The sequence below is a fragment of the Sminthopsis crassicaudata genome, chromosome 3 (genome assembly GCF_048593235.1).
Source record: "Sminthopsis crassicaudata isolate SCR6 chromosome 3, ASM4859323v1, whole genome shotgun sequence".
Classification (NCBI taxonomy): Eukaryota; Metazoa; Chordata; class Mammalia; order Dasyuromorphia; family Dasyuridae; genus Sminthopsis; species Sminthopsis crassicaudata.
The window spans coordinates 500,646,733-500,673,946 of NC_133619.1; the positions used below are offsets into that span (position 1 = coordinate 500,646,733).

The following is a 27,214-nucleotide window of genomic DNA, read 5'->3' on the forward strand; positions in this document are numbered from 1 at the left end:
AAAGAAAAACCTATCCATAAACCTGATTTCATATAGCACATTAAAATTAGAAATGTTCTTTTTGATGAGAATTAGGTAAGGGGTACCTGAATGAAATTAGGGTTAAGGTCTAGTGGCAGGTTCGGGGTACAGGGAGTCAAATAGAGCTCTCCTGCAACCCCTTTGGATTCAGTGCAGGGATACAGAGTTAAATGAGGTCTAGTAGTGGCACAGAAGTTCTCTGTAAAGGAATTTACAGACCCAAAAACCTAGATTAACAAAATAAGTTTATTTTAGGGTTTGGAAATAAGGTAAAAGGTAGAAAGACACTAGGGCCAGGGCTGGCACTGGGCGGACAGGAACCCTTGACATGGCCGGCATAAGGATGCCATGTTTGGGGTTCCTGCTAAGAGTGGGCTCCAGTTTCCCTCTTTTTATAATGGGAGGCTTTTGGTAATCTTGAAAGGGGCCCGTGCGTGGAGTCCCAGATAGGCTCTTGGCTGGTTTCAGCCAGGGTTAAAATTTGAATAGAATTCAGTGGGTTTTTTTAGATAAGGAACTGTTTGTGCTGGGGGTGGGGGTTGGGGAAACCTGAGCAGATCATTAGAGTGGGGACTGGGACAGCCCAAGTTAGCTCAGATCCGGTAGGGGCTGGGAAAGCCTGGATATCTCCCATTGGGATTCATGAGGCTGGGAATTAGAATCTTAACCCACATCACTTTGAGCCTCACAAAAGCCTCCTGAGATGGGTACTTTTTTATTGGTCACTCCTGGTATAGTACTTTTACCAATCCAGACTGAATCTACTGTCTTAGAGAATTGCCTGGGCATTAATATAAGGCTTTAGGTTTATGAAGTCTTAATTTTACAAAAGACATGTATGGGAAATATGCATGTATTGATAATGTCCATTTTGTAGAGGAGAAAACTTGCGGCTGAAAGAGGTTTAGTGACTCACCTTTGATCACATAGTTATCAGAGTCTAGACTTGAGTCCAGATCCCACATATCCACTCCATGACTGTTTCTCTACCTCAAAGCATAAATATTGAATGGAAACATATAGGCAACAAATCTGGAAACCTTATAAAAACCAAACTAAAACATGGCTGTGTGGAAAGGTGAAAAACTTACAGATTAAGCACATATTGATCAAAGACTGTTAGCTAAAGTAGATCAGGCCTATAGGCTCCAGTCACGTGATTTAGAGAAGGCTTAGGCTACATTCTATTTTCCAAAGAAGGGATTAAAAACATATACCTGACTGAAGAGGCTGTATATCACCTTGTCAGCTGCATTCCACTGACCAAATAGGGCAATACAGACTCATATGACCAATCAACAACATATAGAGGGTGGAATTTTGGAGGTTCTTTGAAATATATAAAGCTGTGAACATTTTCAAGGGAGTGGCTCTCTTCTGCTGTGAATTTGGCTCACAGACTAGGATGGGGTCTGCTTCTCGAGATTCTAATAAATAATTCTGCTTTCTATGAGTGATCTCTGAGTAGTCAATTTGGGTAGGTCTTTTTGTACCAAACATGGTGATATCTCCTGCCCATTGTTGCTAAATCAAAATATAGTCTTCTGATCCCCCACCTTCCTCAATTATCAATCACCCTTTTTTACTCCTTTCCCTCCTACTTCTGCCATTCCTTCTATCAGCTTCTAACCTTTTTCTTTTCCTTTATCCCTTCTACTTCCCTATAGGGTAAGATAATTTCCTATACCCAACTAAGTGTGTATGTTCCCTTTGAGCCAAATCTGATGAGAATAAGATTCAAGCAATGCAAACCCTGCTCTCCTTTCTTTCTTTCATGCCTCTTCATGTAATATGATTTATACTATGCTGCCTTCCCTTTACTATTCTCCCAATAGAATCCTTTTCTTCACCCCTCATTTTTTTTTAAAAGATTGACTTTTATGTCAACTTATACCTACACACTGACCTCTGATTGCAAGAGACTTGAAAAGTTTTATCTTATGATCCTTTTAAAAAGGATGTTTAAGCTCTTTTTTTTTTTGGGGGGGGTCATGGCTTTCAGGCAATCTAACAATTCTTGAAATTATTTTCTGTTTTATCTGTTTTCCAGATCAATATTTTTTTCTATGAAATTTCTAATATTTTTTCCTACTTTTCAGTCTTTCGATTTAGTTTTAATATTTCTTATTGCCACAAGAAGTCATTATCTTTATTTGGTTCATTCCAATTTTCAGAGATTTGTACCTCTTATGCCAAACTTCATTCTTCCCAACTGTCTACTCAATAAAGAATTCCTTTTTTAATTTTCTTCCTCTAGCTAATTTCATTTATAAAATAAGTTTTTTATTATTTTTTTTAATTTTGAAAATACTTTTTCTCTTCCAGGAATTCTATTTGAATTGGTGCACAAATAATGTTTTTCTCTTAAGGCATGCAGATGTTTTGAAGTCATTCTCTTTTTCAGGGTTTGTGCTAGGAGTTTAGCTGTGAAAGTGAGAAGATATCATAGAATGATAGCCTTATCATCCTCAAATTAAATAAAGGTGGGTTTCTCTGTCTTTGGTTTTTGTTGTTTTTTTCAAGAATGAGGAAGCCATATTTAGAGGCCTGGAAAAGAAACAGTAGATGAGGAAAGATTGAAAATGAGAGAGAAGACACTGAGGTACTATAGAAAGAATATTGGCTTTAAAGTCAGTGGACCCTGGTCATTCAGTCATACAGGCATTTATTAAGCCTCTACTACATGCTTAATTATTGTGCTAAGTGCTGGTGATTTAAAAAAAAAAAAAAAATTCAGTTACTCCTAATCCTGGAAATGCACTCTTGGGTGCAGATCTCTTCCTCAGTCTGTACCCTGCATCTATGAGCAAGAACTGGGTAATAATGACTGGCAGTTGTCAAATAGGAACAGTTCCCCCTCCTTGCATGAGTTGCTGTGTTTGGGTACAGTCTCTAGGCACTAGAATGCTCTGTTCCTGTCCAAACCCTTTCCCCAGTGTTAATAGACTTCTAGGTCTATCTCCTCATTCCAACCTGTGTTGGAAAACTGGCTGTTATTTTTTTCTTTAATTTCCCAATTTCATTCAGTCTAGTGTATCTTGTAAATGTATGAAGTCATTTTGGGGGAGCTTGCTATATTTTTTCTTGCTACTGTGCCATCTTGACTCTACCTTTCTGTATTTTTTCATATATACAATATTTGTTTCCTATGAAATATAAGCTCCTTGTGAGTATGTTTCATTTTGTCTCTGTATTCCTAGCACCTAGTACAGAGCCTAGTAGTTAAAAAAACCCATCAACTTTACAAATATAGAATAAGAGATATTAGTTAGAATGAAGTTCCTGTGAAAAGCACTTAAGAATTTTAGATGACTACAAGCTCAACATGGGTAAAGCAGCCCCCACTCCCCCCCCAAAAAAAAGAAAAAAGAAAACTAACATTTCTTGCAGCAGCTATTCCAAATCTTCTTTGATCTTCATTTCTATCATCCCTATCTATTTTCCTCTCAGCACAAATCATGCTTAACTTAATCATTATGAAAAATATAGGCTTCTCCTAAATCTATACCTGAAAACTTTCCCTCTCTGGACCCTCATTCTTTCCTTTGCTGTAGTTACCAAGGAACAGGTGACATTTGCCAATGTCATCCCCTATTTTGTACATATGATCCTATCTTTTTGAGGAATTAGTCCCTTTGTTTACATAATTGCAGGTTTAGAGTTGGAAGAAACCTTGGAACCTTACATGGTCCACCTCTCATAATTTTAGAGATAAGGAAATTAAATCCCAGAGAGGTTATGTTTTGCTCAAGGTCACACTAATGACAAAAGTGAACCTAGTTCTACTAACTCCAAATCCATAGTTCTTTCCACTGTACCCCATTAAATTTTTTTTCATATTTAATTTACTATTTACTTTCTACTTCCAAATTTATAACTGAAATTCCACTCACTCTATAATCCAATGATACTGCCCCTCCTTTCATTCTTTGCACAAGACTCTCCATTGCTGGCCATCCCCTATATCTGTACATAATTATTTATGAAGTTATTTTCAACATTAGACTAAGTTCCTTGAGAATATGAACTATTTTTTAAAAATTTCCAGCACTCAGCACAATAATTAAGCATGTAGTAGGGGTTTAGGCCTGTGTGACTGAATGACCAGGGTCCATTGACTTAAAAATCAATATTCTTTCCACAGTACCTCAGTGTCTTCTCTCTCATTTTCAATCTTATCTCATCTACTGCTTCTTTTCCAGGCCTACAAATATGTCTTCCTCATCCTTAAAAAAAGCAACAACAAAAAAAACCAAAGACAGAGAAACCTACCTTCATTTAATTTGAGGATGATAAGGCTATCATTCTACATATCTTCTCACTTTCACAACTAAACTCCTAGCAAGTCATCTTGATGCTTCTTTCTCTCATTCAATTAATTTCTCATTTACTTAAAATATGGTTTCCAATCCTATTATGCAATTGAAACTATTCTCCCTGAAAGTCAGTGACTACTGGCTTCTGGTACTCTTCTCTTTCTTCTATGACTTTGTCTTCTTTGCTAGATCATCATACATTCTCAAAGAGAATATTACCTCTTATCTGGGATATTGTAATAGCCTCTTAAATTGTTGCTCTTCCAGGTTCTCCTTTCTCTAATCCAGCCTTCATTTGGATGATAACATAATTTTCTTAAGGCATAGGTCTGACCATATCATTCACCAGATTTCTCAGACATGGATGGTCTAGCTGGCTGTTAGCTACCTTTTTAGCTTTATTTTGTGTCCATATCATTTAAGAATTCTCTCAAGTCTTTACATTCAACATTTAACTAAGATACCCAGAAAAATACCCTCAGGTCTTTGTGTTCTCTTTCCACCTATTATCTTGTATTTTCTTATTTATGTATATGAACCTCAGTAAACTATAAGCTCTCTGTTGATAGGGACTGTTTTATTAAGTGTATTAGTGACTTTAGTGGTAAGCAAGTTGATGCATTAAAAAAAATGCTTGTTCAATTGAAATAAATCAATGAAATAAATGGAAATGAAATGAATTTGCTTAATAGAAGCAAAGTCAAAAATGAAAGAGATGAATATACTTTGTCCTTGTCAAACCACACATTAGAAATAGTGGTTTCATCAAGCCATTCTCCAATTGATAAATGGTCAAAGGATATGAACAATTTTCAGATGATGAAATTAAAACTATTTCCACTTATATGAAAGAATGTTCCAAATCACTACTGATCAGAGAAATGCAAATTAAGACAACTCTGAGATACCACTACATACTGTCAGATTGGCTAAGATGAGAGGAACAAATAATAATGAATGTTGGAGGGGATGTGGACAAACTGGGACACTGATACATTGTTGGTGGAGTTGTGAAAGAATCCAACCATTCTGGAGAGCAATCTGGAATTATGCCCAAAAAGTTATCAAACTGTGCATACCTTTTGACCCAGCAGTGCTACTACTGGGCTTATATTCCAAGGAAATACTAAAGAAGGGAAAGGAACCTGTATGTGCCAAAATGTTTGTGGTAGCCCTTTTTGTGGTGGCTAGAAACTGGAAAATGAATGGATGTCCATCAATTGGAGAATGGTTGATAAGTTATGGTATATGAATGTTATGGAATATTATTGTTCTGTAAGAAATGACCAACAGGATGAATACAGAGAGGCTTGGAGAGACTTACATCAACTGATGCTCAGTGAAACGAGCAGAACCAGGAGATCATTATACACTTCAACAATGATACTGTATGAGGATGTATTCTGACGGAAGTGGATATCTTCAACATAGAGAAGAGCTAATCCAATTTCAATTGATCAATGATGGACAGAGTCAGCTACACCCAGAAAAGGAACACTGGGAAATGAGTATAAACTGTGAGCATTTTTTTTTGTTTGTTTTTCTTCCCAGATTATTTTTACCTTCCGAATATAATTCTTCCTTTGCAATAACAACAACAACAACAACAACATTTGGTTCTGCACATATATATTGTACCTAGGATATACTATAAGATATTTAATATGTTATGGGAATGCCTGCCATCTAGGGGAGGGGATGGAGGGAAGGAGGGGAAAAATTTGGAACAGAAGGGAATACAAGGGATAATGTTGTAAAAAAAATTACCTATGCATATGTACTGTCAAAAAAAAGTTATAATTATAAAATTAAAAAAAAAAGAAATAAACTAGAAAAAAAAGTAAAATAATTAAAAAAAAATAGTGGTTTCAGTTTATCACATTAAAAAAACCTTTCCTAAATTTGTAATTATATCTAATTACTTAAAAATAGATTTTAATTGATACCTTTTGTTTGTATATTGCTTAGATTTCCTCCTGTATCTAAGTGTCACATTTTAGGGAGAATTTTGATCAACTGCAACATATCCAGGAGGACAATCTGCTAAAGGAATTGGGGAATGTTAAGCCTAGAGAAGAAAAAACCTAGGGTGCCATGATACTGCATTCAAATATGTGAAAGCCTGTTATTAGAAAGAGGGATCAAGAGGAAAAGTTTTGCTTTGGTAGAGTACATGGTTAGAAAGAAGCAATTAATATGTGGAAGTTTCAAAGGGGCAGATTTTGGTTCTGTATAGTATTTCCTAATAATGCATGCTACCTCAAAGAAGTATAGGCTGTAATTTGGGAAATAGTGATACTGAATACTCTTATCAATGGAAGTCTTGGATGGCTATCTGTGGAGATTTTGCAGATGAGTTTCTACTTTGGTACAAGTTGGACTACATAATCCCTTACATTCCTTCCAACTCCAACCACTTTTTGGTTAAGATAGTTTAAACTATGGGAAAAATTTGAGAAGCAACAGTGCGTAATGTAAAATTAAAAGCTTGATTTTATTTAAGCTAAAACCATACAGAATTCAAAGCACCTGAGAGACTATCTACTTTAGTTTTCTCTTTTTAAAGATAAAGAAATGTGAGCCCTAGAAAAATGAAGTGACTTTGCCTATTTTCACAGGCTTTTCTAGTCAATACATCAGGTCTCCTGATTCCCAATCCAGAGCTCATTCCACTATAACAGCCTGTCTCACTAGATCTAGTCCTTCAATGTGTCGGTAAGTTTTTTGTAATATCTTATAGGTACAAAGAAGGAAACAAGCTTTTTAAAGCATCTACTACATGCAAGGGACTGTATTAAATATTTTACAATATTATTTCATTTGATCCTCACAACTCTGAGAAGCAAGTGCTTTTATCATTCCCACTTTACAAATGAGAAAGATTAAGTGACTTGTCCAATAACTAGTAATTGTTTGAAGTTATATTTGAATTTAGGTTTTTCTGACTCCAGGCCTACTACTCTAGCCACTACACCAATAACTTTATAAGTCAGTTATAGGTGTATTTCTTGAAAAGTGTTGTACTTCATCACTTTATACCAAAGCACAGTTATGATAACAAAATTCATGGATCATCCTTTCTCAGTGTAAGATTACCCTGTACTTTAAATAATCTGATTTGTAAAAATCTAGATTTTTCATAAAGATTAGTCAAAAAAATTCTTACTACTAAAAACTCTTGCCAATTACACCAGGACATTTTAAATGATTTGATTTACAAGCACTCAATTTATACACAGCTTTTTAGACGCATGCTTATTGTAAAAATCAAGATCCTCTTGCATTTTTCAAACCTCTCAAATGAGTTGCATCTGTATGTGAACATCTTATCCCTAACTCAATTTTAAAACATTCCAAAGTTTCTATTCTCTGGATTCTGGACCTTGGATTAAAAATGTCTCATGACAACAAAAACCATACATATTAGCCATTATTGATTCTTTCAAAATAACAATATATCCAAAGGGACATTTTAATCTCATATTGAGGGTAGCTCCAACAACCTGGAAGTTTGGCTATATTACCACAGTCTCTACATACTGCAGTAATCCTAATTTAAAAGCTTGTGGGATCCTGTCCAGTTCCACTGTCTGAGTCCTCAGTCTTAAATGCTTCTTACCTGTTCTGCCCCTGGTTGAGATCTCACAGGTTAAACGCTTGAAATATTCAGGAAGATCAGCATATTCATTTCCATAGGAGATCACCTTGATCCCTTTGTCTAGCATGTTTTCCCGAAGTTTTTTGAACTCATCTACATCTCCCCTCCGAACCAGCATGAAATGTTCTAGGTCAGATTTGTGCTTGACAGCCTCTAAGAAAAGGGCCTGGAAGGTGGTGTCATCTACAGTCCAGCCACAACCCAAGAAAAGGAATGACTTGTTTTCATAGAGTTTCTGAATTTCTCTCTAGAAGAAAGACAGATATATCAATGAGTGTCTGATGATAGCTGAGAAAACATCTCATACTAAAAACAACCTGTGACCCATGTATTCAGACTGATGAAAAAACATAGTTTATTAAATAAGACCAGACATAAAACCTCATAAAACTAAAGAGAATGATTGGTTTTCTGTGAAAAGATCTTTACCTCCTGGTTATTCAGATTTTTTTTTTTTTTTTTTTTTTGTTAGTATAAGGCTTTTTTCCCAACTGACTTTCCCCTATCTTTCTAGGGTTTGTCTAGCACTAGGTTTCTTTTACTTTATATTCTAGGGCTGTGAACACAGAGATCCTCAAATAATAAATGCATTAAAAAGGTAAATTAGATATTTTGGGAAACTAAACAGCTGGTTAAGAAGATAGTATCTGAGAATAAGATAAGGATTTTTCAAATACTGTACTCCTGGTCAGGGTCAGAATACACCTAACAAGTACTGGTAAGAATGTATTTGCCATGAGTATAGTGAACCTGATTCAAAATGGCTATAAACTGGAATAGAAAAGAGAAGAAAATGGGTTACTTATAAATAACAAGCTGAATCACAGAGAAGCTATAAGAAGATGAATAGCACTAAATATAGGCAAAAAATACCTAAGAAAGGAGCCAGTAATATAATTGTGGTGTGAAAAGTACTATATACAAATATATAAAATAGGGATGTCTAGCAGGGGGAACTAGAGAGCTAATTCAAAGATGAAAAATTTGACTCAAATAGGAGATTCAGATTTGGTAGAATAAGAACCAAATCTAGATTGTAGTCCTGGAAGTGCATATCTTATTCAAAATGAATAGAATAGGTAAAAGGGAGTGGGGATTGAGTAGCAATGTAAATTAAGAAAACTTTCTCATGTGAGGAAAATCCAGGAATCAGAAGGAAGAGAACATGGGCAAAGAACATTTAGGAGAAGGTCAGTGGGATCAAATTAGATCCAGAACTACTTGGGAGGAAAAAGGGTACAGATAAGTAATTTAGAAAAGAGATCACTGTCATGGACGGCATGCAATAGTAGTCATGAACACTTCACAATTAACTAAATACCTGCCAAATCCTTCAAAGCAGCTAATAATATCTTGATTTACTTTAAAATTTTCAGATTTTGATTACATGATTCAAAAGAAATAAAATCTATTTTGTAATTGACCCTCACCTACACTGAAGAAATAAGCTGGTTGTTAGTATGAATGTGACAGAAGGGAATTTGGAAGGAAGTGACTATCTGTCCAGCCTTTGTAATAGAAGAGAAGTGGACATACAGAGTTTGACATGTATTCTGGATTTTAGGAAAATAGATTCTGAACGTTCAGAGACAGGATAGGCTCATGGAATTCTAAAGGGGAAATCAGTTCAGAAATGAAATTCTGAAGACAAAAAAACAATTTTAATAAGAAAGAAAGGAGTTGTATACAAAGACAATAATAAAAAAGTGCTAGGAACTTCTCAAATAATTTATAATTTTAAAAAAATGTATAAAAGATGGAATCAAGGGCAGATAATAGAGGACAAATGGTAAAGTATGGCATTAAGCTGAAAAAATAGTTTCAGGAATGCTGAATTGCATAATAAACTGAGACTAGTAAGGACAACTAAAGACAACAATTTGTTTTTGAAAGTTGAATGGGAGGATATGATTGCTGATCATGACACATGGAATGATACTGAACGATAACAAAGGAGGGGCTAATCAACTATTTTTTGCATCTGTTTTCTCTGCTAAAAATCTTTGGTCAGGAAAATACAGAATACAATTAGTATTGATGGGAAACAGTATTGGAGCTGAGTTAAGGGAAAGTAAGAAAGTATTACCTATTTTTGAAAAATTCAAGTCTCCAGACCATCATAGATGTGACCACTCTACGAATATCAGTGAATTTTAAAAATAACTATATTATGCCTTGAAATGTGCAAAGTGCTTCATAGAAGTTATCTCATTTGATGCTGGTAAGATGGGAAAATTATAGACACCAGTTGCTATATTTAAAAAAAAAAAAAAAAGATCTCAAAAATTTCAGTGGACCATATGTTCAATGAAATCAACAATATGATATGTCAACTCAAAAACCTATTGTAACCTGAGCTACATTAATAGAATGGTATGCTAGGAGTTAAAAGCCCTGTTTTCTTCTGCTTTAAATTATACCTTACATCTTGTGTTCAGTTTTTGATGTTATATTATGAGAAGAACACTGATAAACTGGAGATATTTAGTCTAGAGAAGAGAAATCACGAGCAGATGTGATAAGTTGTTATTTTTCTTACGAATTTATCTGACATACATTCAGATATATACAGAAATACATATGAAACTCTGAACTTGTTAGTCTTTTTAAGAAGTCTGCATTCCAATTCAAATTTTCTTGATGATTTCTAACCTTTTTTTGACTTACAAACTCCCCATTCATTCTGAAATGATAATTAAAAAATTATGTCATTAGGCTTACTTGCTCCTAATTGGCTAAAAGAAAATCTTACCCCACTCCTTCCCAAAGCTACTAAATAAATAATAAAAAAAAATCCTCAGTCAATATACATAAAAAGAAAATGAGATACGGAAAAGGAGAAATAACTCTAATTTCCCACTAGTCATTCTCCACAAATTATGACAGAACCAGTAACAGAATTAAAGACTTATCTAGGAAGAGCATACAAATACTACCTTTTGGAAAATTTGATTTTAATAAATACAAGAAAAACAAACATGTTATAATTTTAAATCTTTCCAATCCTAGAGTCACTTAATTCCAGTCTTAAGGTTGGAGAATACACACTATTATTTCTTATGTATCTAATGTCCATGACTTAAGTTAGAGAATAGAGCTGATCATGAATCCAGAAAATGGCTAATGGGGTCAAGTTTATAAGTCTTATATCAGAAAAGGTTAGTTTCAGGTGGAAGAAAAACTAAATCTAGAGAGTACACTCCCTATTTCTGTTAAGTCATTTCCCAAATGTGGGGTAAAAAGTCTTCCAATAATCTCCATAAGAGTACAGTAAAAATGTGTTGATGGCCCCATAAAATCCCATCATTATTAACCAAAAAATTCCTCAAAGAATATGCTCCTATTGATGATAATATTTAATAATATATTTTGTACAGATAAATGACCAGTAGATGGCAATCAAGTACAAAAGTCTACTTGGATCTTAAATTATTTGTCTCCAAAATGAAGCTGGGAAAAGCCTTATAATTTGGTATCCCAGGAGAAGCTTTAAGTTTCCCAGGACAAGGCTGACACCACCAGCTGTTAAGAACAGAAGAGGAATGTTTGACCTTCCAACATTCTCCTATTTCCAAAGGAAATAACACTCCCTCTTCTAAAACCTGTGACTCATATTCAGAGACGTTTCTCAGAAAACAGTTCCCAACATGCTAAGCAGGACCCTAAGCACTCACCATGACTTCAGTATTACGTAGTACATTCTGATAGCCAGCTGGATGAAGTACAATTCCACTAGGGTTGGTATAAACTCCATGGATGTGTAACACACTCAGCTTTCTCTTCTCCTGAGCCCATTCCAGGACCTATTCAACATAAATAGAGCTTAGCAGGTATGGGTAAAGCCCAGCATTTGTAGAGAGGTCATAAATGGGTGAGAGATTGTTTTTTAAGGCTCAGCTTCCACATATTGGCATTCTCCCAGATCTCTAAAGACAACAATGTAGGTCCCTGAAATTTCTGTTTTACATCTCCCTGTTTGTCTATATTCCAATAAATCTGATATATGGAATAATGAATGTGGAGACAAGAGACCTAGGTTTAAATCTGGGTTTTGCCACTTACTAAGTGTATGATTGGTCAAGTCATTTCACTCCCTTGAGTCTCAGCTTACCAATCTGTAAAATGATAAGGTTGGATCAAAATACTGGTGTCAAAATGAAATGGAAATGGGGATTCATAAAGATACATATGGGTTCCTATGGGCCACATATTGATGTAGAAAACCACATATGAATATATGTACATATAAATACCTTAACACATTAAAATCAGATAGGAACTATATTTTCATCTTGTTTGGGCTGCACTGTGGAGTGTTGTGGGCTGCATATGGCCTGCATGTTTGACATCTCTGGACAAGATAATCTTGAAGGTTATCTATGGATCTAAAAAAAATTCTTATGATCTTAGCCCTAAGAATAAGTTACACCTTTCAAGGTTTTAATTTCAAATAAGTACTTATCTAAACTAATTCAAAACAAACTGAACTTTTACAGCATTGTTTTCAGGAATATTGCAGATGTCACAAGCAAATATAGGAACCATTTATATTTATATTTAAAATGCTTACCTAAGTTTTTAAGAAATCAATTGCATTAGTAAAATATATAGGAAATATGGACAGAAAGCAGTTAATGTGGAAAAAGACTTAGTGAATCTAGCTGACTAAAAGCTCAAGATGAGTTAGTAACATAATGTGCCAATAATCAAAAGAATAACCTCATTCTTCGAATAGGGGCCAGGATGAAGGTAGTGATTACAATTGCCTAATCTGTCTGGACCATAAGAGGCACAGTGGGTCCAATTATGTGTAGCCTGTCTTAGCAGAGACATAAAAAGAACATATCTAGAGGAGGGTTACCAGGGTGGCAGAGTTTGGGGGAGTGAGTACACAAAATATCATATAAAGGTAAGTTGAAAGAACTGCATATTTAACTCACACAAGAGAAGGTTAAAGGAGACGAAATATCTCCAAATATTTGGGGGATAGTCATATGGAAAAAGGATTAGACTTATTATTATCTGGGTCAAAAAGTATTATATGGAATTTATAAGAAGATAAATTTCAGCCAATATAAGAACAATTAAAGTCATCCAAAAATGGAATGGAAGAACGGGTATTAAAGTACTAAGATACTGAGTTCCTTTTAAATGGAAATATTTAGATAGAGATTGTGTGATTTCTTTTGAGGACTACTATAGATAAATCGCATAATTGGGCTAGAAGAAAAAATTTGCATTAATAGCAATGGTCACTGACAGTGCAGCAGTGGAGTCATAAAATCTGTATCCAAATTCCAGTCCTAACATTTACTGCATAGTTATTTGGGGCAAGTCACAACCTTTGGGACAAAGTTTCAATATCTGTAAAATAAAGGAGCTGAACAAAATAATTTCCTAAGTCCCTTTCCTTTCTAGGTCTATGATCTCATGCCTTCAGGGTTCTTTTCTTTCAGACCTTAAAATATTTTCACATGTGTTTATTATGCAATTAAGCAAAGAGTTAATATGGGATTTAAGTGATTTGCCCAAGACCTAAGATAAAATTAGTGTTAAAATCTTTTCAACATTCCCCCCCCCCCAAAAAAAGGTCAAGTTCTCTATTAGCCTTCACTACCTCAATCCCTGCTTCTCTGCTTCCTCACTATCCAAATTTTTCCTACTCTTTTGTTGCTGAATGATACTGAAAGAAATTATATTTAACAGTATTGAACTAAGGATCAACTACAAATTCACATTAGCTAATTTCAATAGGGTCCTCACAAGTTCATAGAAATGTTTTTATTCTTTTTTGTTTGATTCTCTATTATGTTAGTTGCAGTAAATGTCTCCTCTCTTCTTGAACTCCTAAAGCCACCTTGAATCCCTGTTAATTAGCAGATGGCAATGCCTCCTATTTTATTAAAAATTAAAAAAAATATATATATATACACACACATATATATTTTATTACACATTTGCTACTCCAAAATATGTCTCTCTCAAACAAAATTCTCTTTTGTAAAAAAAATAAAAAATAAAAACAGTTAAATAAAACCAATTGATATAGCAATGATGGCTAAAATTATCTTGCTTCTTAGAGAAAAACTGAGGCCCTCTATAATGAAGTAATATTCTCTTTTACTCATGTATTTTCCTCTTTTACTCATCTTTGAAGAAAAGGTGATTCTTCTTGCCAAAGCTAACACTTCTTGTTTCCTCTGACAGCTAGTCTTCATTTTTCTTTCCCTCAACCCCCATACAAATAACAAATCTTACCCTATCCACATCTATTGATGTGTTCCCTAAATGCAAAAAATTTTCACTTGACTCTGAAGTCCCCTCCAGTGATTTCACTATTTTTCTATTGCCAAATTTCTAGCAAGACACTTTTAATTATGTCTCTACTTTCTGAGTACCTTTAATATTTTTCACACAACACAGGAATCTGCTCTCTCGTCTCTTGGATGATAAATCTAATGGCTTCCCTTCAGTCCTCATTATCCTTGACTACTTTGTAACTTCTGACACTGTTTTCCATCTCCTCTTTCCTTGGATTCCAGTAATTTCCTTTTCTGATTCTTTTCCTAAATTTCTTTGACTGGATTATCAATTTATTCTCTTTAATACTTAATAGTAATAATTATTCTCTTTAAATATGGTTGCCCCCATGTGTATTCTCTTACACTCTTTTCCTTGTTCTTATTAATTCAAATGGATTCAATGATATATGTCTAAACTCCCAAATCTATCTCTCTGCTCATTCAATATTAATTTTTCTCTTTTAAACCAGTCTCACGTTCCTATCTGCTGGCTTATCTCTACTTGGGAGATTTGGTAAGCATTTCAAACTCATCATGTCCAAATGTGATTAATCATCTTTTCCTCTAAACTTCATGTTATCTATTAAACACACCAATATAATGCTTCCTAGTCACCCAAGTGTGTGACCTTGGCATCATCTTTGATTTATCTTCTTTTGTTCTCCATATCCAATCAGATGTTAAGTCTTGTCAGTTCTGCTTCCACGATCTCTCTTCTACTCTGTCCCATTCTTGTCACCTAGCTGCTGCTAACCCATCTTGAGCCCTTAATGATTCTCGCTACAACTATTCTAATAGGTTCCTAATTTGTCTCTCTATTTTTAGTCTCTCTGCTCTCTAATCTACCTTCCATACGGCTGGCAAAATAATCTCCTTAAGGCCTGACTGACACCTCATGTCACTTGCTTGCTAAATATTATTCAGTGTCTCCCTAGTACCTTTTGATAAAAGTACAAACTCTTCAGTCTGTAATTTAAAGCTGTTTAAAATGTCTAATTCACTCTTTTATCTTTATTATAAATTAATCCCTTTAACATAATTTATTTTCCAAACTGGAATATTAGCTATTCCCAAAACTAAATATGCTATGTCTTGCCATTGTTCTTTTGTATTGGGATTCTCTCCCCTCAACCCCAATCCACGAACTCTCTTTGCCTCTTTAGAATCTCAATCCATCTCACTTTTCAAGATCTCTGGCATCAGTACTTCTTCAACGTAGCTTTTCTTTTTTAAAAAATTCATTGACTACATCAATGAACTACAAAATGATGTTATATCTATAGTTACAACTATAGTATATAATCAGCAAAAGCCATTCTTAATTTGTCTTCTTTGTTTTTAGCTGCCATAAAAGCCCTCCAGTGATTATATCAATAGTCTGCAGACAAATGAGAAGATACCAGTTGACAGGGGAAGACTGAAATTGTTTTTTGGGTGGAGTTGGGGTTGGGGTGAGGATTAGGGACAATTAAATCAATAGCTGTTCTATTCTCTTTCTAAACCTTTTCCTTTTTCAGTTTCATCTAATAAAAAGAGGTACTGAGATATACATATATGAGTCAAGGAAATGATGGCTTTGGGGCTTCGTTTTGTTTATATTTGAAGGTATAAAATTTTATTTTTGATAACATAAGATAACAGAAAAAGGAAATAACTGATGGAGCAAGGTCATTGAAGAGACTTTTCAATCCCCTCCCTAATTTTGACATATTAGTGTAATTACTAAATTAGATTTGTATTGCTATCACTTAACAAAATATAGGGTACATAATAAGCATTTAATAAATGGTTACTGACAGGTTCCTTAGGAAAGCAAAATAAGGAAGTAAAGTAATAAAAGTGCATAGTGGGATGAATAGGTTCTCAGAAACTCATCCAATTAAGCTTTCTGAGTTCACAAAAATATCTATGATAATACTCTTATTTTCAAAACTTCATAAAAAAACCATGGTTCCATACCCTGTCTTAGTAATTAAATTCTAGAGGCTAATTTAGGTGTTATCCTACCAGAAGGTAGGAGATTATATTTAGAAAGCTTTTTGGGTGTTACCCAGAATATTATTATGAATTCTACCTTATGACATGTGATTCACGTGATAATTTAAAGGCTAGATGACCCCCTGTTGGATATGTTATAGAAAGCATTTCTAACTAAGTATGTATTAAGACTTCAAAGTCCCTTTCAACTCTAAGATTCTATAATGTCACTCTTTTAGTTGTCTTTCTATTTATGCATATTTATACAACTTTATATGCTTATATTTTTCTGACTTACTGTTATTCAATTTTTTTAATTTTCAAAGATTTACCATCTTGTCAATATGAACATTTCCTCCCCTGAGGGGAGGCAACTATTCAGTGAATTATCTTTGTAAGTTATGACATAAAAAAAATTCACTCTACAGCCAAATTAGTGAAAGGTTATTCCTCTTCAAAATTTGGTGGGGCTGAAGCTCAACACATTGGACTGCTGGATCAAAACTCAAAGCCTTTTTACTTTGTAGGACTTATAAGAAATTATACTCCATTGCCATAGTCTTTGAAAAGCCAGGGTTCCATATAAGTCACAATGGGATATGACATCTTTGTGGAGGGTTAAATGATTATAAATATTAAATAATATGTCTTGAGGAATAATAAGGTAGTTTTCATATATTTCTTTGTACCTGCAGATCCTAGTATAGTAAACTAAACAGATAGGTACTTGATAAGTATTTTTCTGGAGTTAAATACTTGGAGCTAATTTTAATATGATGTCATGCTCACCTAACATTTTAAATACTGAATGATTAAACATCCTATTTCAATTAAAAAGAACTTATTGTAATATTCAGAATGGGATGTCCAGATGCTATCTCTTCATCTCTGCAGAAGCGCTAATTGAATACATTATTGAGAAAATAGTAGTACTAGTCAGTTATCAAGAAATAATCTACTGCAAAGTGAAAGTTGAGGGGATGCCCACCAACTGGAAAATAGTTGAACAAATTATGATATGTGATTATGATGGAATACTATCATGCTATAAGAAATGATGAGAAGAATGCTCTCAAAAAAAATGGAAAGACTTACATGAGCTAAAGCAAAGTGAAATGTCTATGTACAAAGTAACAGCAATACCGTAAGATGAATGTGTGTGAATGACTAGGCTAATTTCAGCAATGCAATGGTCCAAGACAGTTCTGAAGGATTTATGGTGGAGAGTACTGTCCATATCCAGAGAAAGAACTGATGGTGTATGAATATGGATTGAAGCATGATTTAAAAAAAAAAAAAAGAAATTTTTTCCCAGTTACATGTAAAAAAAAATTAGCATTGTGTGTGTATATGTGTGTCATATATGTACTTTCATTTTATTTCTTATTTATGAGTCATGTTGGGAGAGAAAAATCAGAACAAAAAGGAAAATTCACAAGAGAAAAAAAAACAGGAAAGAAAAAAAAGTGAACACAGCATGTACTGACTTACATCAAATCTCCATAATTCTCTCTCTGAATGCAGAGGATGTTTTTCATCCCAAGTTTATTGGGGCTGCCTTGGATCATTGAACTACTGAGAAAAACCAAGTTATCATAGTGAATCATAGCACAAACTTATAAAGAATATTAAAATATCATTTTTCTTTTGAGGATTTTTTTTGATCTATATTTTCTTTTACAACATGACAATTATTGGAATGTATTGGGATGAGAAGGAAGAAGGAAAATTTGGAACTCAAGAGTTTTAAAAACCAAATGCTAAAAATTGTTTTTACATGTAACTGGAGAAAATAAAATACTAATTTTTTTTTTTAAAAAGAAATAATCATTTGCCCCATGTAATAGTACTTTATTTTTTATTCTTTACCTTTTTCTCATCAGTAAGGTCAAGAGATTCAAGTTGTTTTCCTTGGTCTGCAGCATAGAGTTCTAGGAGATTATCAAAGTTTGTGGTTAATACCAAGGCTCCATTCTCCATCAGGTGGAGGACTGACTGCAGCAGTTGTTTTCCTGAATCTTCCATTTTTGACTCCAAGTCATCAAATACTTCATATAAACAGTCTTTGAAAAATGTAGAACGGACATTGCTGGTACGCTGGAGAAGGATTTAAGAAATAATGGATAACAGATCAAATCTATGTTGCCAAATCACCTGTTACCATTGCAATATTTATCTAAAGAATTTTTGTTATTTGTATATAAGACTTTTCACTTTAATTATCTAAATGATCAAAGAATTTCAGAGTTGGAAAGGTTTTAAGAGACTATCTAGTCTAAGGCATACCTAAAAAAAGACACACTCTATAATGTAACTGGCAAGTTCTTAATCAAACTTTGCTTTGTCACCTCATGTGACATCAAGTCAAGGTTCTTCATTGTCTTATTTGTCCTCTTGTGAATGCTTTTCAGCTTATTAAAGTCCTTTCTAAAATGGAGTGCTCAGAAGATAATAGGACCTTTATTCCCAGATTCCATGTTTTTCTGAATGTAGAGCCAGATTCCATTTGTTATCTTGGCTGCCAGAACAGACTGTTACCATAGTGAGCTTGTAACTGGAGACCAAGATCCCTAGATCTTTTTGGACAAAATGCTTTCTAGCCGTTTGTCCCCCTACAAATTAAGCTGATTTTTTGAGCCAGAAATTTAAAAAAAAAAAATCTGCATTTAATCCTATTAGAATTTCATCTTATTGGATTCACTCAATATTTTAACCTATCAAGATAATTTTCAAACCTGGATTTTCTCATCCAGTGCATTATCTATATTAAGTTGGCATGATTTGAAAATTTTATTATTTTTACATCTATCTTTTGGTCCAAAACATTGATAAAATATGTTAAGCATAAGGCAAAGTAAACATTCATGGGATCTTTTACTGGAAACCTCCTTTGAAACTAAAATCTAAGTATTAATAATTACTGCTTGTAACTAGCCATTCAACCAAGTCTATATCTACTTCACTATACTTTTTTTCTAGTTTATATTTCTCCACCCTTCTTTGAGAAATAGCATGAGATACATCAAGAAAATACTTTGTAGTAGTATTACATAGTAAACTATATTTATAGTATTCCCCTTATCTATTAGTTTAGTAATCCTTCTTAAAAATTTTTTTTTAAAAGATTAATCTTTTCTTCCTCCCACCTTAAGGTAATTGGGGTTAAGTGACTTGCCCAGGGTCCCATAGTAAGTATTAAGTATCTGAGGCTGGATTTGAACTCAGATCCTCCTCACTTCAGGGTTGGTGTGCTGTATCCATTGCTCCATCTAGCTGCCCCAATTTGTTCTTAATGAAGCTGTATTTGCTACTTCCTTTTCTAGAGAGCTATTAATGATCCCTTTAATATATGTGGAGTTTTGAGGCAACTAAATGGTGCAATGGATAGAGTACCTGGCCCCTGGAGACTCAGTTCAAATCTGGCCTCAGACACTTACAAGTTCTATGATCTTAGACAAGTCACTTAACCCTGTTTGACTCAGTTTCTTGATTTATAAAATGAGCCATAGAAGAAAATGGCAAAACACTCCAATATCTTTGCCAAGAAAACCCAAAATAGGGCAATGAATAGCTGGACATGATAGAAAATGACTAAATAAAAACAAATTGTTTGTGGACTTTATTATTCTCGTTTTTTGAAAAATTGGCACACAATTATTTGCCCTTTATCAATTCTGCTGTACCTTTCCTATTTTTTATCATCTTCCAAACCTCACCAATGGTGGTTTAGTAATCATGTTTGCCATGTATTTTAATACCAGAAGGATGCTCCACATTAACTATATTTGTTTTGTATTTTTCCAGTCCAGGGATAATTTTGCTTGGCAGAGCAAAGAAGCAAAATAAAATTTAAACAATTTTAAACAATTCTGCTTTCTCTTAGTTCAGTTGTTATCATTCTTCCATACCAGCAGCAGCCCTACTTCTTTGATCCTTTTCTTATCCTCAATTAAAAACTCCTAAGCTTTTAACAACAACAACAACTAATGTTATAAAGTATTGACAAAGTACTTTACATATTAACCCATTTGTTTCCTCAAATCATCTTTACAATCTTTACAAATGAAGAATCTGAGATCTCAGCAACCACACCAAGATTTCCTGTGGCTGATAGGTAGTGCAATGGATAGAGTGCCAGGTCTGGAGTCTGGGTCAAATGTGGCCCCAGACACTAGCTGTATGACCCCAGGGAAATGAGATAAAATTTGAAAAGTACTTAGCACAATGTCTGGTAAGTTCTTAATAATTGCTTGTTCCCTTCTCTCATTCCCTAAGTGTGGATAGCCCCCAAGGCTTTGTCCTGGGCCCTTTTCTCTTTTTACGATCTCTACTGGCGATCTCATCAGATCCTGTGGGTTCAATAATCATTTTTAAACCACTGATGTTTCCTAGATCAATATATCCGGTCTTACCTAATGTCTTCTTTGCTAAACTCCAGTCATTTATTACCAACTACATGAACTACTATAATTATCCCATAGGTATCTCAACATTTCCAAAACTTGGTTATCCTTCTTTCTCATATTCTTATAGTAATAACAATAATGATAATGAAAATTAGCATTTATATAGTACTTTAAGGTTTAACAAACTGTTTTACATATGCTATTATTTTATTCTAACAACCTTGTTGATAGGTAATATTATGTGCGAAGTTAAGTGATTTGCTAAGGTCACACAATTATAAAGTGTCTGTTCTGGATGTGAATTTAGATCTTCACAACTCCCAATCTGGTAATCTACTACACTACCTAGATGCTCTTTTGAACTCCCAACCTGCGGCGTTGGGAAGTCCAGCTTCCCTCTTGATTCCTTATTTTCACTCCACATACCCATTTAGTTGCCAAATCTCATTATTTCTCTTTACAATATCTCTTCTGTACAGTTCCTTCTCTCCACTTACATGGCACATAAAATCAGGCCCCTATCTCTCACTTGGACTGTGGCTGTATCTTTAGTTTCCTTTTCTCTAATCTCTATATACTCCAGTCCATTTTTTACTCAACTGCCAAAGTAAAGAACCCTAAAAGGTAGGTCTGATGATGTTACCCCCTGGCTTTAGGTCCAAAGCTCCTCATAACCTCTAAGATAAAAAACAAAACTTCCTGGCCCTTAAGGCTCTTCACAATCTGGCCTTTTCCAACTGCCCTCCCGTACTCCATGCATGGTACAGTGAAACTCACCTACTTGGTTGTTCTTTGCCAAAGATACTTCAATTCTGTTCTCTGTGCTTTGTATGTTTTGGCTGGCTCCCATGCCTGTAATGATTTTCCTCTTCATCTTGGCCTCTTGACATCCCTATTCTCTTTTTTGCTGCTTAGTTATAGTACTTTCTAACTTTTATATATTTCGCTTTATCTTTGGTTCTTTTTCTTCCTACTTCCAATCTTAGTATGTTTCTTCAACACTACTGCTTCAACAATTTTATTGTTCAGTTCTTTCAGTCATGTCTGACTCTTTGTGACCTATTTGGAATTTTGTTGACAAAGATACTAGTGGTTTGCCATTTCCCTCTCTTGTTCATTTTAAATATAAGAAAACTGAGGCAAACAGTTGCCCAAGGTCACTCAGCTAATAGGTATGTAAGGCTGGATTTGAACTTATGAAGATGAATCTTCCTATCTCCAGACCTGGCACTCTATCTAAAGAGCCACATATACAGATGATTCTCACAGCAACATCTCCAGTTCTCTCCACTGCTCCAGAACCACAACTTCAAATGTTTAAAGGACATTGTCTCAATAGCATCTCACGTAATTGGAACTGGAAGAGCCTTGAAGGCAAGTCTTTATCTTTATCTCCAACAGAAAGTCCACCTACAATATTATTATTATAATGACAGCTGGCCATCCATCCTTTGCCTGAAAACTTTTAATAAGGAAGGGATCAATTATCTGTAAAGGCAAGTCATTTTACTTTTGGAGAGCCTTGTAATGAAGTTTTTTCTTTACATTAAATCTAAATCTTTGCAAGAATAGTTGATCCCCAAACTCACAATGTCCAAAACTAAATTTATTCTCTTTTCCCCAAATCTAGTGGTCTTTTTTATACTTTGCTATCTTGTCAGTGGCAATGTCAGTCACCCAGTCTCCTCAATTTGAAACACTGGTTTTTCCCTATGAAAATTCCTTTATCAAGTTATTTGATGCAGGAACTCCTGAAGCCAGGGAAGAACTTCTACCAATGCAAATTAGCACTTGTTCTATAGCTTACTATCTGAGAGAGGTACCTGGGACACTGAGGTAAAATAACTTGCCAGGGTCACAGAGTCTGCATGGTCTAGTGAATCTAGTTTTTCCTGAGAAACCACCTTGTCATACCAAGACTTCCCTACGTTCTGCTTATACTTCACATCTTGTTATGTTCTCTTTAATTCAGTGATACTGGCATTCTTGCTGTTTCTTGGGCAAGATCACCCCCCATCTTCCAATTCTGGGCATTTTCACTGGCTGTCCTCTATGCACAGAATGCTTTTCCTTCTAATCTTTGCCTTCCTTTAAAATTTCAACTAAAATCTTACTTTCTATAGTAAGGCTTTTCCAATCCTGCTTAATTCCAGTGACTCCCCATCTGGCAATTATTTCCAATTTATTCTGTACAGAGCTTGTCTTTAAATAGTAATTTGAATGCGGTCTCCCTATTAGATTGTGTTCTCTTTGAGAGCAGGAAGCCTAACTTTTCTTTGTAACCCCAGTGCTTAGTATACTATCCAGGACATAGCAGGTGCTGGACTTGAAGAGTAGCAGTCAGGACTCTGTTTTGGTTCCTTGCTCTACTATTCATAACTTGAGCAAATTAGATAATCTTTACGGGCCTCCATTTCCTCAAATGTAAAAGAAAAAACTAGACTTAGATGACATCTAAGATCCTTCCTAGCTCTAAATATGAGATTCTGTTTTACACAGATTTATTTAGTCATTTTACTGCTTTGCTCAAAAACTCTTAAATATGTTCTCATTAAGTGGGAATTAATTTGACCTAACTTCAACATTCAAGACCTTTCACAATCTGGTGGCATCATAGTTTTTCAAACTTCCAAGGTGGTGGGTTTCCCTTCCTTGAACATCTTTAAGAAGAGGTAGATAACCAAATATTGGATAGTTAAGAATGGTTTCTTTTTTTTTTTTTTTTTTTTTTCATTTAAAAAGAGTTTGACTAGATATTTGCTCAAGTCCCTTCTAATTTTCAAATAATATGACACAATACTATAGCCATTCATAAACTAGATTCTAGCCAAATCATACTACTTACTATCTCCCAATATATTTCTTGTATTTTCTTAACTTCCTTGTCATTGCTCTTGATGCCTAGATACCTGTCCACTCTCCAACTTAATTCTTACCTTTTACAGCCCTGAGAACTCCACTGCCACTTTTTTGTACTTCTGATCTCCTCAGTCAATAATGCTATCTTCCCTTACTTATACTGCCCAAAGCATTTTTTATACTTGTACTGTTAACTAGAGCACCCTAAACTTGAAAATCCATAAAAACCATATCTTATTTAAACTTTTTTTATCTGTTAGTGCTTAGCATAGTGTATAGCACAATCTGTACCTGATAAGTGTCTGAACTGAATTTGTTATTTGATAAATATCTGTAAGTAGTACATATAACATAACTGTATTAGAGGCTATGAGAAATATAACAATGAACATGAGAGTTCCTCCCTCAAGAAACTTACAATCTTGTAAAAGGGCAACAATATATAAACTCATGCTTTAAGACAGGGTTTTGAAACACTAAAATGTAGCTAAAATTATATAAATTCTTGGTAAATAAAGCATCTGGCTACCAGCCTATAATTTAAATAATAATATCACTAATTCTTAATTCTAAATAGTTATGTACTTCCCTAAGTATGAAAATAATGTTTAGCAAAACAGTAACTTTATCTAATCCATCTGGAATAAATATATGATGATCATGATTAACCAGAGAAATGTTATTGCAAACATTGTTTTAAAAAGTTACTTTCATATTGCTGTACCTGTCATGTATTAATAGTCTATTTCCCTCCAATTCTAATTTTCTGGGTACATATTTATAATCACTCCCACTATAAACCCCTTATGGCAGAAATTGTGTCTTTCAACCTTTCCCAATGCATTGCAATAATTTGTACACTTTTGGAGGAACTTAATTATTTACTAAATGGAGAAGGCAAGGAAAATGGAACTATCAGAATGTATGTGTGTGTATGTGGGGGGGAGATGATACCCTAAAACAAATGAATCATTTGTACATCCCATTCCAGTAGCATTTTATTATTTAATATGTTGAGAGCCAAGAATTATTTCCTAATGATCTCAAACTTTTCTGCTTAAAACTTCATGTCTCTGAACTAGGTAGATGGGTGATTAACATTTAGCTTCTTCAGTCTTTCCTCAGAAAAATTTCAAGACTTCTTCATGTTTTCTTGATACCGAAATTCTCAAAATGAGATCAGTTTTAATGGTGTTACACACTCAGTAGATTCAAAAGGAAATTTTTATTTGCCTAATTTGCCTAACTGGATCTTCACAATTAAAAATCCAAACCAAATCATTATTCTCTATGAAAAGGAATAGTGACTTGTAGATAAGCTATAGCAAAGAAGTGAAATATTGTCAAAGATCACATGTTCAGCTGGTAACATGCAGCTATGAAATTTCCTTATTTACTATCCCATTTTGCCATCAGTCTTTACTATATGGTCAAGACTTCCCAGAGCTAAATGAAGCTCCAGTTAATATATTCTTCCACTGCTAGTTATGTATATCAAATTTTAAATTCTTGTTCATTGCATATAGTAACAAAATACAGATATTTTTGTGACCCTGAAGTTGGACACACAGATAGCTAAGAGGAAACAATGTCTTTTCATATTCTCTAATCAGAAAGAACAATCTCAACAACAGCAGACAAAAAGTATTTAGAAAGGCTATCATCTAACTTTATCAGACAAGCATGTAAATGACCCTTAAAAACATACAAAACATTTTTGTTCTAAAACAAATACTTCCTTGTTAAATTTTACAGACAGAGTCTTATTTGGACTCATATAGACACTGCTGATTCACTTTATGCTATCTTGTTTTATTACCCTTTTAAAAGGTGATAGTACCCTAGGAGTAATCAAGTAAGACATCAGAGGCGGTAGAACTATTCTTGATTCTAAGAAAAAGAAGGTAAAAGCTAAAAACTGGAAATGAATTATATTTAATTCATTCATTCACAACTAATTATTATAGTCCAAATTTTCTTTGATTTCTGTGAGTATGAATACATATGGAAAGCAGAGTGACTTTTTTTCATAAGCTGGAATGATTTCTTAGAATCAAACAAATGTTTTTCTCCCTTAAAGCTGGTGACACTGGAACCGATTTAATTTTCCACCAATGGCATTTATAAGAGAGGATTTAGGAACACAAACACAGATGTTTAAATGGTCAAAGAAACGGAAATACCAAACTCCCACACAACTTTCTTAAAAAAATTTTTTTCTCATTCATTTAATATGTCACACTAAACTCAATTTTACATTTCTTTTAAACTTGTATTCTCTCATTTATAGTCTACTAGTCACTGTTCAAAACAAAAACTGCCCCAAAATCTCCCCCTTTCTATCTAGGCTAACAATTTATATAAGATTTATATAAAGGCAATCCAGAAGTCCTTATTCACTCTGTGCAAGGGGTTATTGGCTTTAATTGGACATATTTTCTCAGAAATGTGGACTGAATATCCTGATATTGATTTTTAGAAATAAGTTTCTCTCTTTATTCAAGCAGAACAAACTCAATGTGCCCATCCAGTCATAGTTTAATGTTGCCAAAAAGGCACTTTAATAAGCTTAAAATGATTACAAGAGTCAGAGCACTATATCTCCAAGCAACCTAATCCACCAGGGAGAGCTATCTGAAAGTATAATGTACTACCCTGGGAAACAGTGGGTTTTCCCACAAATAGTAGGCCGTCAAGCAAAAGTTGGATGACCAGTTGTCTTGGATATCATAGAGATTTCTGTTCAGGAATAAATTGGTCTACATGACTTTTGTGGTCTCTTTCAATTCATATTCTATGATATTAATGGGAGTATTATAGCTAAGACAATATTGTGATAAAAATGAACTGTGAATCTTAACCTAAAGTATGCCTTCCCTGATCCAACCAGTTACATTTTAAATTAATAGTATATTGCTCTAAAAGCTTTCACTCACCATACCCAAATAGTTGCCAAATCCTATCATGTTTAACATCTTTTCTATTATCCCCTTCTTTTTTTTTTTTTTTTTTTTTAATACTTATTTCTGTTACACCACCATGTGAGCCCTCATAATCTCACACCAGGACTACTGTAGTACTCTACAGGTTGGTCTTAATGCCTCAGGTTTCTTCATTTCAGTCTATCATGTGCCAAAATGATCTTTTAAAAGTGCCCCTCACTCCCTCATTCAATCAATTTCAATAGCTCACTAGAGCCTCCAGGATAAAATATACAATTCTCTGTTTGGCTTATAAAATTCTTCATAATATATCCCCTTTTCTATCTTTCCAGCCTTCTTAAATCATGCACTACCCCATGTACTTGGTGATTCAGGGACATTAGTGTCTTAGTTGTTTACTTGAAGATGACATTCCATCACTCTAATAGTTTTTAGTGTTTGTCCCACATGCCTAGAAGTTCCTCATTCTTTAGCTCTGCTTCTGATTTCCTTCAAGTCTTAGATAAAGTCCTACCTTCTCCACAAAACTTTTTTCAATCTCCTTTAATGCTTGCACTTTCCCACTGCAAGTTATCTTTATCCTGCACATATCTTGCACATACAGTTGCTTGAGATTGTTTCCTTATTAGATGCATGCTCCCTGATAGCAGGAACTACCTTTTTTTTTTCTTTGTAACCTGAATTTAGAACAGTGCTTCGCACAGAGTAAAGCATTAAATAAATTCTAGCTGAT

At 34.2% G+C, this 27,214-nt stretch overlaps 1 protein-coding gene across 4 annotated transcripts in view; it reads right to left on the reverse strand.

The window, feature by feature from the left end:
- The window catches only part of FAM118B (family with sequence similarity 118 member B), a 104,908-nt gene that overhangs the window by 5,443 nt on the left and 72,251 nt on the right, over positions 1-27,214 (reverse strand). For all 4 annotated transcript variants that reach the window (XM_074303849.1, XM_074303850.1, XM_074303851.1 and 1 more), the window contains 3 exons: positions 18,144-18,371; positions 11,670-11,798; positions 7,957-8,242 (listed from right to left, as the gene is read on the reverse strand). In XM_074303849.1, coding sequence (XP_074159950.1) covers positions 7,957-8,242; positions 11,670-11,798; positions 18,144-18,371 — 643 coding nt within the window. The remainder of the gene's footprint in view (positions 1-7,956; positions 8,243-11,669; positions 11,799-18,143; positions 18,372-27,214) is intronic.